The sequence below is a fragment of the Rhinopithecus roxellana genome, chromosome 6, assembly GCF_007565055.1.
Source record: "Rhinopithecus roxellana isolate Shanxi Qingling chromosome 6, ASM756505v1, whole genome shotgun sequence".
Classification (NCBI taxonomy): domain Eukaryota; kingdom Metazoa; phylum Chordata; class Mammalia; order Primates; family Cercopithecidae; genus Rhinopithecus; species Rhinopithecus roxellana.
The window spans coordinates 133,030,896-133,043,998 of NC_044554.1; the positions used below are offsets into that span (position 1 = coordinate 133,030,896).

At 39.5% G+C, this 13,103-nt stretch overlaps 1 protein-coding gene across 5 annotated transcripts in view; it reads left to right on the forward strand.

Moving 5' to 3' along the window:
- Nucleotides 1-13,103, forward strand: part of OSBPL3 (oxysterol binding protein like 3) — a 183,671-nt gene that overhangs the window by 84,882 nt on the left and 85,686 nt on the right. For all 5 annotated transcript variants that reach the window (XM_010375927.2, XM_030932420.1, XM_030932422.1 and 2 more), the window contains exon 2: nt 2,390-2,634. In XM_010375927.2, coding sequence (XP_010374229.1) covers nt 2,539-2,634 — 96 coding nt within the window. In that variant the 5' untranslated portion in view covers nt 2,390-2,538. The remainder of the gene's footprint in view (nt 1-2,389; nt 2,635-13,103) is intronic.

Sequence of the window (13,103 nt, forward strand, 5' to 3'; positions counted from 1 at the left end):
CTTTTCATTGTTTTGATTTTCGCTTATTGCGTTAACATACTCTTTTTTATTTTTAAAGAACTAAGTGTTAATGAAGGCATAGGAAAGAGTATATGATAATTAGCCAAGTTTGATATCATAGTTAACTAGCTGGTTCCTAGACAAATATATGATACTCTTCTTTTTATAATTAGACTATGTGAACATTAATAACGGAATGGGTTAGATTTTTTTTTTATGTTAACATGCTTAGGAAAGTTGTAGAATTTACTTGAACTTAGTGTGTTAAATAAAGTCCTGGTTTTCTGAAGCCAAAACCAAACATGTTAGTTACTCTTAACCCAGGGCTGTGGGAGAAGCCAGTGATTCTAGGCTCACATTTCTCCTCTTTGAGAACTAGAAACCCCTCCATCAGGGCAAGACTCCCAAAGAGCTGCAGGTGGCAGTCCAGCTGAGTGCTTGTAGAGGGCGCCCCCCCAGCCCCCCGCCACCCTTCTCAGTCTCCTTCCCCATCACAGACACTGTGCCATCTTGGAAATGGATACTCTGCTATAGGAGGGAATGAGATTTTGCCTCTTCAGAGCTTGATACCTCCCTCCTGATTCTTTTTAGTCCAGCTCCCCAGGTCTCTTAGGTCTCAGAGATGGAGCAACAGCTGTTATCATCAGACCTGGTCACCAGGGAGGGATGTGCTCATTTCCAGCAACGTAGTTAAGGGGCTGGGAAAAACTAATTAAGCCTCTTGGCAGCTATGTGATTGGGCAAGTTCCCTAATCTCTTAGAGACTCAGTTTTCTTCTCCATAAAATAGTGATGATACTCCACTTCCGTCATGCTGTTGATTAAATGAGACAATGCTTGTGGGAATCCTTACTATAGTGCTGGGCAGTAATTTGTGTGTACTCAATGAATGATCATCCCTTCTCTTTAAATATGCTCATAGATGATATGGAAAATTCTACTTTACCCCCCACAGTTATTTGTCATATCATGTTGTAGTTTTTAAAGATTTTTCCAAAAACCTTTGGGAGAACAAATCCTCTACCCTACTACCAAAAAACCAGGAAGAACTTTTAAAAAGTTGTAATAAAATACACATAAAATTCACATTTTTAACCATCTTCAAATGTACAATTTAGTGACATTTAGTACATTCACAGTGTTGTACACCCATCACTGCTAGCTAGTTCCAGAACTTTCTTCTTTTTTTTTTTTTTGAGTCAAGAGTCTTGCTCTGTCACCCAGGCTGGAGTGGAGTGGCGTGATTTTTGCTCACTGCAGCCTCCACCCTCCCAGGTTCAAGCGATTCTCCTGCCTCAGCCTCCTGAGTAGCTGGGATTACAGGAACCCACTACCATGCCTGGCTAATTTTTGTATTTTTAGTAGGGACAGAGTTTCGCCATGTTGGCCAGGCTGATTTCGAAATCCTGACCTCAGGTAATCCGCCCACCTCAGCCTCCCAAAGCGTTGGGATTACAGGCATGAGCCCCTGAGCCCGGCCTAGTTCCAGATCATTCTTATCACACCAAAAAGAAACTCTGTAGCCCTTAAGCAATCGCCCTACTCTCCCCCCAGTAACCACTAATTATTGGCCTTCTGTCTCTATGGATTTGCCAACTTTGGATATTTCATATGGAAACATACAATGTATGTTTTTTTGTGTCTGGGTTATTTGACTTAGCCTAATGTTGTCAAGGTTCATTGATGTTATAGCATGTATCAGTACTTCATTCCTTTTAATATCTGAATAATATCCCATTGTATATATACACCAGATTTTGTTTATCCATTAATCAGTTGATAGACATTTGGGTTCTTTCCACCTTTGACTATCATGAATAACATTGCTGTGAACATGGGCCTACAACTTTTTGAGCACCTGTTTTCACTTCTTTTGGATCTATACCTAGGATTGGAATTACTGGATCATATGATAATTCTGTGTTTAAATTTTTGAGAAATAGAACAGCTACCAAACTGTTTTCCACCATGGCTATGCCATTTTACATTTCCACCAGCAACGTCTGAGGGTTCCAGTTTCTCCACACTCTTTCCAACACTAGTTATTTCCCATTAAAAAAATTATTATTATAGCTATCACAGTGGATGTGAACTGGTGTCTTACTGTGTTTTAAGATTTTTTTATAGTACTGATATTATATGTGTCTGGACTCAAATTTCTATATTGATGTTCTTAAGCCTGCTGTATTGCAAAGCTACATGAAAAACCACCTATACAAAATTCCCAACAAGAGAATGGTGTAAAGCTTCTTTTCCTTCTTGGCCCGTGCTATAGCTAAACATCGTGACTCTGTAATCTGTAGTATGTTTAAGCCACTTGCAGACAATTTGTGGCAAATTAGAGATGATATCTGATGCCTCTGACCTTCTTTCTAATTTCTCTTTTTTAGGTTTTAGGGTTTCCTTTGGGGCACCCAAAATGTTTTTTAAACACTTTGGATAAGAGCTAAACCACCTGCCACTGGGGACTTCCATACTCTCGGCTCCCTTGTCATCTGATGGCATTTTGACTGTCTTGAGGCCAAGTGACTTGCTGTTCATGATGAGTGATGAGAAGAACCTTGGTGTGTCCCAAAAATTGGTGTCACCTTCAAGGAGCACAAGTAGCTGCTCTTCCAAGCAAGGAAGTCGACAGGTAAAGTTTAACTCATGCAAAATTTAATATGCAAATATAAGCCATCAATTTTGCTGGTTAAAATGCGCACATTTATTTGGGAAATCCTACTTCTCAGTTTAAGAGCATTTACTTTTGGTTATCTCTTGACTGTGTGAGAGAGTAAATTCTGCATAATTTTAATAATGTGTGCCTACCAGGTGGGAAGAACTGCATTTGGTTCTTCATGTAATTTTGTTTAATTCTTGCAACTGTCCTCTAGTGTAGATATTAACATCTCCATTTTCCCCATGAGGAAGCTGACTCAGACTGACCAGGTTACTTGCCCGAGGACACACAGCTAGTAAGGAGCAAAGAAAGAACCAAAGCTCAGTCTGTTTGGCTTCAGAGCCCACACTTTGCTTTATATCCTGCTAAGCAAAACAAAAAAACAATCCATCATTTTTCCAGTAATTATAATATCCACCCCAACTTTCTTCCCTTCATCACACCTTTTATGGCAGCTTGTAACCACAGATTGCCCTGTTAGTAGCTTCGAGTCTCACCTGCTTTAATATCTGTAATGGATGAGGGAACCTAATCTACAGAAAAATTGTCCAAAGGAATTAAGTAGGAGGAAGAAAGAATTGAAACAAAGGACTGAATAATTAACTCCTAAATAACTGTCGGGTAATTATATGTTGTTTCTTGGTGTCCTTTCTAATGAATCTATGTTGGCAGAATTTGCTGGTTTTAGATCAGTGGCAGTAAATGCACATTAATCATTATAATTCTTCCCCTCACAGTTAGGTGGCGAGAGAATGAGCTGTCAGAAAGCTGAATTTATGACCAAAGTGGTCTGTGAGCCTTTTCAGCACCTGCTGGCTCTGTTGGCATTTCCTTTTCCTCATAGGAAGTGCTGGCCTGAGAAATCACCCAGAGTCTTTGGTTCCAGAATTGGAAGCAGCAATTAAATAACTCCCACCTCAGTCACATCTACACATTTATGACACATCATCAGGGGTCTCTCAGACTGAGTGTTGCCTGGGATAAGGAGCTTTGCCACCCATGAATCTGTGATTCCAGGAAACTTAGATTTTGCCACAGGTCTGACATTTGGGAAGCCCTCCAGGATCTCCCCTGAGGGGTTAAGAAGGAGAATTTTGTCAGCACTGTCATCGGTTCCTTCTGGGATTAAAAAAAAGAAAAAAAGAAAAGACTAAAATTAGTCATTGGCTAATGCATCATGGCTCTCTGGAGTTCTGTTTTCATGAGGGTCACTGTGCTTGTCCTCTTTGTCAGCTTTCCACAGGAGTATTTTTCTCCCTAAGCCAAAACTCTGGTTGGGGTTAAAACAGCATGTGGTATATCCCCTACCTGTGCCATCTTCCTTACACCCAGGAATTGTTATGTCCTTCTTTGATAAAGGGGGAGAACATGATTCCTTTAAGTAGCAGGTGGTGATTACACCATAGGAATTGGAACAGTACAATGAAATTCTCAGATCAAATACTATGAAAACTTTTTTCAGTGTGTTATTTGGAATTGACTGGGTTTTCACAAAGCTTTTTTGGAAGTTACATCATAAAGGGTAAGAGGAATATGCTTGATGCCTTAACTTTTTTCTGACTTGGAATGCTTGGTCAGTCAGTCAGTCATTCATCAAATGGTCATCTTTTATATTTAGGGTCTCCTGCTTTAATATGCATATAATGTGGCTTTATAAATGGAGACACTTCTATTTCTTCTGTGGCAGAGAAAGTGGAGAATTTAATAAGTTTATTTCAACTTCATCCTATAGTTATAAAGCCCATGTTTGATTTCCAGAGGTCATTTTCTTAGTCCATCTGCTTTCTCATCCTTCTGTCGAAGAAAGGTCTTCTGTCCCAGGGTATGCTTAGTGTTTCCATCCATGTGGTCCACCTTGGCCCCCCCATACCCACTCTGCCTTCGCAAACTGGCCCAAGATTGTGCTTCAGTCTTTAAAGGTGCTGCAGCGGTGCAGGAACCTTTGAAGCTCTCCTCCCTTAGGGCACACAGCCATCTCTGATGGTCTGTCGGTTGCTAAATATAAGGATGACACTGTGTTTCCAGTCATGTCACTGAAGAGTACCAGTTAAACACTTAAAACTTCAAGATTTACATAGTAAGAAATTTAGAGGAATATGAAATATAACTAAAGATAATCTGTGCAAATACCTACTTGTATTTCAAACACCAGTTTAAAGTCATTTTCAAATTGCTCTTTTCCTTTCATCTTAAGGGGATACATCTGATGTTGATTTTATTGGTCATTTTTCTTAGTGCTAGCTTTTCTCATGTGCTTTGGAATTGCAGCCTAGAGCTTCATTAGATGAAGCTTTCCATGTATTCTTTCTCTGCACTCACTCTGACCCATCTAGGGATTTGCTGTTGCCAACTTCCTACCTCTCAGCACCCCAGTGCAGAGTCAAGTCTAATATTTGCAGCAAGGGCCTGCTGTTCCGTGATGATGATGGAATACCTGGGACCCAGCACCAGGCCCCAGACAGCATAGCCCAGTGCCTGGCTGTGAGGCTATGTCTCTCTCCTCACCTCTCCCTGGGCAAGCAGATTTTCAAAGCTCTCTTTCATTGTGGTGTGGGGGCTTCCCCCTCCACAGTTTCAGATTTCCAGCAGCGAGCTTGGCTCAAGTCCCAGCCTTTTCCTGATGACATTTTTCACCCCATTAGCCCACAGAAACAGGCTAATGGACACCTCTGTCTACAGTATACTTTACATTTCTGTTTGGTTCTGATCCATGGAGATACTTATCTTTTTTTGCCACATTATTCTTTTTTTTCAGGTTTGTTGAGGTAATAAATGACAAATGAAAGTTGTATATATTTATGGTGTATAATGTGATGTTTTGATACATGTACGCATTAGGAAGTGATTACCCATTATCAAGCTAATTAATATACCCATCACCCCCCATAGTTATTTTTGTGTGTATGTGTGGTAAGAACATTTAAGATCTACTCTTACAGCCAATTTCAAGTAAATAATGCATATTATTAACTATAGTCGCCATGGTGTTACATTAGATCCCCAGAACTTACCATTCTATCATCTGTTTCTCTAAGTGTGACTTTTTTAGATTCCACATGTAAGTGAAATCATGCAGTATTTTTCTTTCTGTGCTTGGTTTATTTCACTTAGCATAATGTCCTCCGGGTTCATCCATGTGATTGCAAATGACAAGATTTCTTTCTTTTTTAAGGCTGAATAGTAGTCCACTGCATAAGTATATGTACCACATTTTCTTTGGAAATATTTAATCTTGTTTTTTATCGCACAGACAAAAAAGAGCCCTATGTGCTTATAACTTTGTATATTTTTGCCATATTTGGAGTGAGGGTGACATTTTGTATGTTTTTGCCATATTTGGAGTGAGAGTGGCAATAGGGAAGGGGCACTAAATGGATGAACTTAAAACACCATCTTAGCTGGAAGACATGGTTTTTTAAAGTCATTTTTACTTAAATTCTCATCCAGTATTGCCAGGTGACCTTGAGAGTCTCTGTACTCCAGCCACACTAGCTTTCTTTCACTTTCTGGAGCTGAATTTTCTCTTGTCCTTGTTTCTTGAACTGAACTTAAACTTGAACCTGGTCTTCCTATCTCAGACCTATTCATATAAAATCTCATGGAGCTATGTGTTTATGTATTGATACTCTCCTACCTATATATCTATGTTAAAAGAGCTTGCTTCCTTGAAGGAGAAAATGATTGAGACCTAGGTGTTTTCATTTTTACGTCTGACCTAAGACAAAATGTACAACTTAGGGCCATAAAAACCCTAGGAGGAGGGTTCTATCATCTTTTAACTTAAATGTTGGGGCTCCTGAGATTTTAAAAACAGTAAGCCTCACTTTGCCAGTATGAAAACAACCTGTCAAGAAAATCTCTTCAAGATAATTTGAGGAGAAAGGTATGCATAGTGATTAGAACATTAACTCTCCAATCTTGGGTCCACCCATTAATTGGTTCTATGACCTTAAACTCTCCAAGCCTCAGTTTTTTCATCAATAAAATTGGAATAATAATAGTTCTTTTCTCATAGCATTGTGGTAAGGATGAAAAATAAGTACTTATTCCAGGGTCAGACTTAGGATAGATGCTGAGTAAATGTAGATGTATGTTTTTATAATTATAGTTAACATTAATTTGACCTTCATTCGTATTTGTGAAAGTCCTAAATGCTCATAGTGAATAGTTCTAGCTTTTTTTCTCCCAGGAACTTTTACAGGTTCATACATGTATCCACTCATATCTTTTTAGTGTTGTACAAAAGCCCACTAAAATATACACTGTACATGTGAATATATACTTTTAAAATAAAAAGTGCCTTACTCCACACATTAACAAAATGCTTTTGTGAAGAATACAATAGAATGTTTAATAATTGGGCTACATTTGACATCTTTAGGCATAACCTATACCTAAAACAAGTGAAAACAGTTGATGAATTCTTCCCCCATTCTGCTAAGCCATGCCCTTGCTTGGGTGGTAAGTGATTTTCCCCTCTCGCCCCCTATGCCAGCATCTATCTCTTGGTAGTAGCTGCACAGAGCATTGTGTTAAGAAGGACTTTGCAGCTGAGTCTGCATTCAGGGGAAAGATTGCCATATTTTTAGCTGTGACTTCTGGGCATAAGCCAGGGAGAGCACAGCATGGGCACTGTGTTTGTCACCCCTTAGTGACAGAGAAGAGTTGAAATCAAGAGCTCTCTGTTGCGATCTTTATAATGTGTTATTGGATGAACTTCAGGTAACCGTAGGTTGTCTCAGTTCTCCATTCATAAAATGGAGGAAAAACTCTCCTCCTGCCTTTTCCCCTGGAATGCAGTAAGAGAACATGGAGTGTTTTCAGTGGCTAAAAGACATTGAAAGTCTTTGGAGAAAAGTCCTCGGTAAATTCAAGAAACTGGTATAATTACAGATAAGCTGCCTTTACTTTGGCCAGTTCTGGAAGCAGAACTCACATGACCTTGTTTCAAGAACCCTGACACTCTGCAGAATTGGTTCTTTTTGAAGTAGATCACTTTTCAGATATCATGCCTTCACTATAGAGGAATCTACTTTTCTTGTAGGAACTAAAGGCACCCTGCTTATTTAAAAAAAAAAAAAAAAAAGGTTGTTTGTCCCTCCTGACTGTCTTAATCATACCCTATTATTTGTAGAGTTCTAAGTGGATCTTCAATGTTCTTCCTCATCCCAGGTTTTGGCTCCACTATTCCTTTAGCTAGAATGATCATATGAAACCTTACTACCCTTTTGAATTATGTCATTTCCTTAGCAATAATTTTTATTTATTGCTTTAAGATTTTAAAATGATTTTTATAAAAACAAGATTTGCTCATTGTAGATCATTTACAAAGTAAATGTGAATTGCTATGCTTTAATTAACTTGTTTTTAAATGGCTGCTGATAGGTCAAATAAAATGCCTGAAAATGACCGTGGTTTGTGGAGGTCATTGGTGTCATTGTCAGATGGTTTCCTTGCAGTCCTGGGGGTGAAAGACTGATTAGTGTTGATTCATGAGAGACTAGGAACAGAGGAGTAGAACAGCCCAGTTCTGCCAGGCCCGTCGACAGGATTTGAGAGAGGCCTTCATACATGTTCTGGTTTGGAACCTTGAGCTTGGCTAATACCATGCTTAACACTGCCATTGTCTCTCCTCTTTCAGTTGCTTCATTGGTTAAAAAAGTGTATGGTTCTTTAAGTACTGGGTCCTGTGTATACATCCTTTTATTTCTCATAGCACCTAGGACAGGGCTTTGCACGTAGAAGATACAAATCGTCGGATTGAATTTATTGAAAACCAGCGACAAATATCCTTCTATTGGGGCAGGTGAGAATGTATGGCCAGGTATACATGGAGAACATGCGGGAGCAAAAAAGCCCACAGATTCTTAAGTTCCCCTGCTCCAGTGACAGTTGTGAGGATCTATAATAAAATGAAGTAGGGCTTCCCCATTGATTTTATTCTGGCAAATGATAGCATCCATAAATGTTCTTCTATACCTGCGGTCTGTGAAGGAACTACTCTATTGAACATCTGGAACAAAAGTAAAGATGCTGGCTCTAGAAACTGATGCGTGTTCTCACTGGCTTTGCTTCCTGCTGGATAACCCTGTCATGTTTTTTAACACATTCTGGGTCTCAGCTTTTTAGCTGTGAAGTTTGGATAATTTTGCTTACTTTTGAGAACTAAATGAAACAGTAAATAAGAAGCATCTAGACTAGCACATGGAAAACATTCAGTAAATGTAGATTAAATTAATGAATGAATTTAATCATTCATTCATGCAGTTGCTCAGTAGAATTAGGTTAGGGTTAGAATTAATCATTCATTCATGCAGTTGCTCAGTAGAAAGATTACCATTCACAAAGTCTTGTAGATACATTAAGTGGGTTAAGGAGTATCTAAGTGGGAGGGAGAATTGCTATTTTAAAATGTGTAAAATATGAGTAATTGCAATTTCCTCTTATCTTTTTCCCACTGCCCCTTATATTTCCTTTCTAGAACTTTCAAAGTAACACATTCCAGAGAACAGATTAGCTTGATAAAGATGACTGAATATGCTTTGTCTTTATCAAAAGAGTCCTATAGCCTTGAGTTTTATTTCTTCAACCAATATCTATTGAGAGCCTGTTATTAAAAGGCCCTGAGCAGGGATATACGAAGCTATGAAGGACAGGACAGCTGAACAGTTCATCATAAATAAGAAATCAACTCTGACTGGAAAGACTATGGGTTGTAAAGAAAGCACAGCCTCTATTCATTTTTAAAGTGTATTGTTAGCATTTGGCATAGAAGTTAGCAGTAGAGAGTAAATCCTGACAAAATAATTGACAAGTGCTTCACTCATGATTGCAGGGGTTTTGAAATGGAGAGATCTGTTGCTAGGTCAGTTTCCATACAATTATGCAATTCACTCTTGTCACCCTGCTAATCTACAGTGACTCGAACTCTCCTAGCGTCACCCGATGAGAGCTTATTTATGCAGGGTATTAGATTATACTGCACTCCAGGGAGCCCAGCCTGGCTGGGCTCTGGGCCGGAACTCATAAAACAGGTGAGTGGAATAGGGAAGAATTTGCTAAGGAGGGAAAAGAGAATTAACACTTTAATGTCCAGGTGTTATTTCAGCTGTCTGGGTATTGAAAATGCTTAGTCCCATTTCTTTCTCTTTTTTTGAGACGGAGTCTCACTCTGTTGCCTATGCTGGAATACAGTGCCGCAATCTCGGCTCACTGCAACCTCTGCCTCCTGGGTTCAAGCGATTCTTCTGCCTCAGCCTCCTGAGTAACTGGGATTACAGGTGTGCTCCTGTAGTGCCACCATGCCTTCAGGTGATCTACCCTCTTTGGCCTCCCAAAGTGCTGGGATTACAAGTGTGAGCCACCGTGCCCGGCCCCATTTATTTCTTTTAATTTCATAATGTCTTTAGAGATACTAAGATTTAGTATCTCTAAATTTATTTCAGTATTCAGTAAAGGCTGAATAAACACCACAAGACAGTCCAATCAAGGAGGGACCTTGGAAACATCGTGGTTGTCTCACATTGTTCTATGATGATCATAGAAGAGGAGAGGCAGTGAGCATGAATGCTTGAGCCAGATGGCCAGTGTTTGAGTCTCCAGCTGTTTATAAGCTGTTTGATCTCAAAGTTAATACCCTCTCTGTGCCTTGTTTTCTTATTAGGTGTAAATTGCTTAGTTTGAGGAGAGCATGTAGTAGGAAGTGCTATGTAAGTGTTTGACAAATAAATATAGCCTTTTGTGAGCAGTGGAGTCCCGGGAGCCCTTAGGCAGTGTCACAGCTGCTTCCCTGCTTCTTTCCAGCTGGGAGGCGGGTGGCACAGTACAGGGGCAGGCAGCTTGGCTTGTGTCTAGGCTGCTCTCAGAGGAAGAGTCAGCATGGGACACTGGAAGTGAAAACTCTCCGATAGCATCTTCACAGCTCATAATATCCTTTCATGCTACCCTTTGGAGTCTCAACACAACTCAGTGAGGTCTGTAATGTTTCCCCCACTGTGGAAAGGAAATACGGCCCAGAGATATTAACTGATTTGTTCGGAGTCCCATGGCTAATAAATTGGTAGGGGACCAGGCAACCAACTATTTGGAGAGCACTGGGTTTCTTTAGATGCTAGAAGGCTTCTTCAGAAGTTTATTCAAGTTCCATGCCTTATGTACAAATGGTCATTATTTAAACAAGCCTCCATCATTTCACATCTTTATGAATGCAGGGCCAAGAGGAACGTGGATGATTGAAGTAGCCTTAGGATCGCCGTTTGCCTGGAGCTTTTTTTTTTTTTTTTTCCTTTTTTCTAGTGGACCCCACTGAGAAAAATAATTAACTATATATTTCGTATAGTTTTCTAGATTCTCATTTTCTGGGCCTTTTACTTCTCTTCCTTACTGCTGACCTTTTAGCCACCCCTATGGTTATGACATACCTCAAAGGTAGGAAGGCTGAAGAAATAAGACTGAGTTCTCAATATATTCCCACTCTGAGTAAGTCTTATAAGAAACAAACAAACATTTGATATCAGAAAAGGTTAAAGTATCGGCTCAAATGGCATATTTGAGTTGTCAGGACTTCTTTGTTCCTTTCCACATCCACAGATGACAGACTATCAGCTGCATTCCACACTCTGAAGATCACGAGAAAGTGAACTCTTAAAACACTTCTGGAAAGTTACTGAACTGTCTGTATTGTTCTGCAATTCTGGAATAATAATCACAGCAAATATATTTGGGTGAGATTTAGAAATATTACTTTGATGAAAACTACATGGAATGCCTTAAGAAAATAAATATATTTATTCATGGTTGGGAGTGGGCACATTTAAGATGCAGGAAGGCAGAACCCTGGCCCAGATGCTCCGGTTGAGAGCACGGCGTAGCAGCTGTACAAGGTAAGGGAATGTTCTCAAGAAGCTGTTGATGCAAATGTAAACTAAACTGACCGATTCAACAGCTCTTTCCTGGGGAGGGGAAAGTCTACTTCAGTAATTTGATAATATGAAAAAACTAAAGGTCCAGAAGTGACAGCGTAAGAAGTAGGACAGAGGCACAACAGAATACTTCCCTAGTGTCATCTGACATTGCTCTAAAACCTACACCCTGGCCCTACCATCGAGTTCAGCTGTGTTTTCCACTGCATCTGTACACAAGCCCACATCACCATCTAAATCACCTCCTCTCTGTTCCTACTTCAGATGAATCACATTCCTGGCACATCTTGGCCCAGTGGTCCCTGGTGCCCTGTGGTCCCTGGTGCCCTGTGGAGTGAGTTGAATCATCAAAAAACATGTTCACTTCCTACTTAATTAAACTAAAAAGTTGCTGCACAGCAAAAGAAATAATAAACAGTGAACAGACAACCTGCAAAATGGGAGAAAATATTTGCAAGCTATGCATCCAACAGGGAACTAATATCCAAAATATACAAGAAACTCAAACAGCTCAACCACAACAACAAAAAACAAATAATCTCATTAAAAAACAAGCAAAGGACATGAGTAGACATTTTTCAAAAGAAGACATACAAGTGGCCAACAGGTATATGAAAAAATGTTCAACATAATTAATCATCAGGGAAATGCAAATCAAAACCACAATGAGATACCATCTTGTATCAGTCAAATGACTATTAATACAAAGACAAAGAACAACATGGTGGTGAAGATGCAGAAGAAAGGGAACTCTTTCACATTGTCAGTGGGAATGTAAATTAGTACAGCCTCATCGGAAAACAGTATGGACATTTCTCAAAGAACTGAAAGAAGAACTGCCGTATGATCTACTGGGTATCTAACCAAAGGAAAAGAAATACATATATCTAAAAGGTACCTGCACTCATATTTTTATTGCAGCAGTATTTACAATATCAGAGATATAAAATCAACCTGTTTCCATCAATGATTGAATGGATAAGGAAAATATGATATGTACACACAGTGGAATACTGTTGAGCCATCAAAAAGAGTGAAATCATGTATTTTGCAGCAACACGGATGGAACTGGACCAGGTCATTATCTTAAGTGAAGTAAGCCAGGCACAGAAAGACAAATATCACATGTTCTCATAAGTGCGTGCTAAAAAATGTGTTCGGGTGGACATAGAGAGTGGAATGATCTAGATAACGGAGACCCAGAGGGTGAGGGTGGGGGAGGGAGGAGGAGGACGAGAAATTAGGTAATGAATACAATGTACATGGTGATGGATACCCTAAAAACCCTGACTTGACCACTATGCAAACTGTGTATGTAAGAAAATTGCACATGTACCCTATAGATATATACATTGTTTTAAAAGAACAAGATGTGTCCACATCCTAATGCTGGAACCTATGAATGTTACCACATTTGGAAAAAGGATCTTTACAGATGTAATTAATTTAAAGATTTGAGATGAGGAGGGCATCTCAGATTATCCAGGTGGGCCCTAAATTCACTGACAGATGTCCTTATAA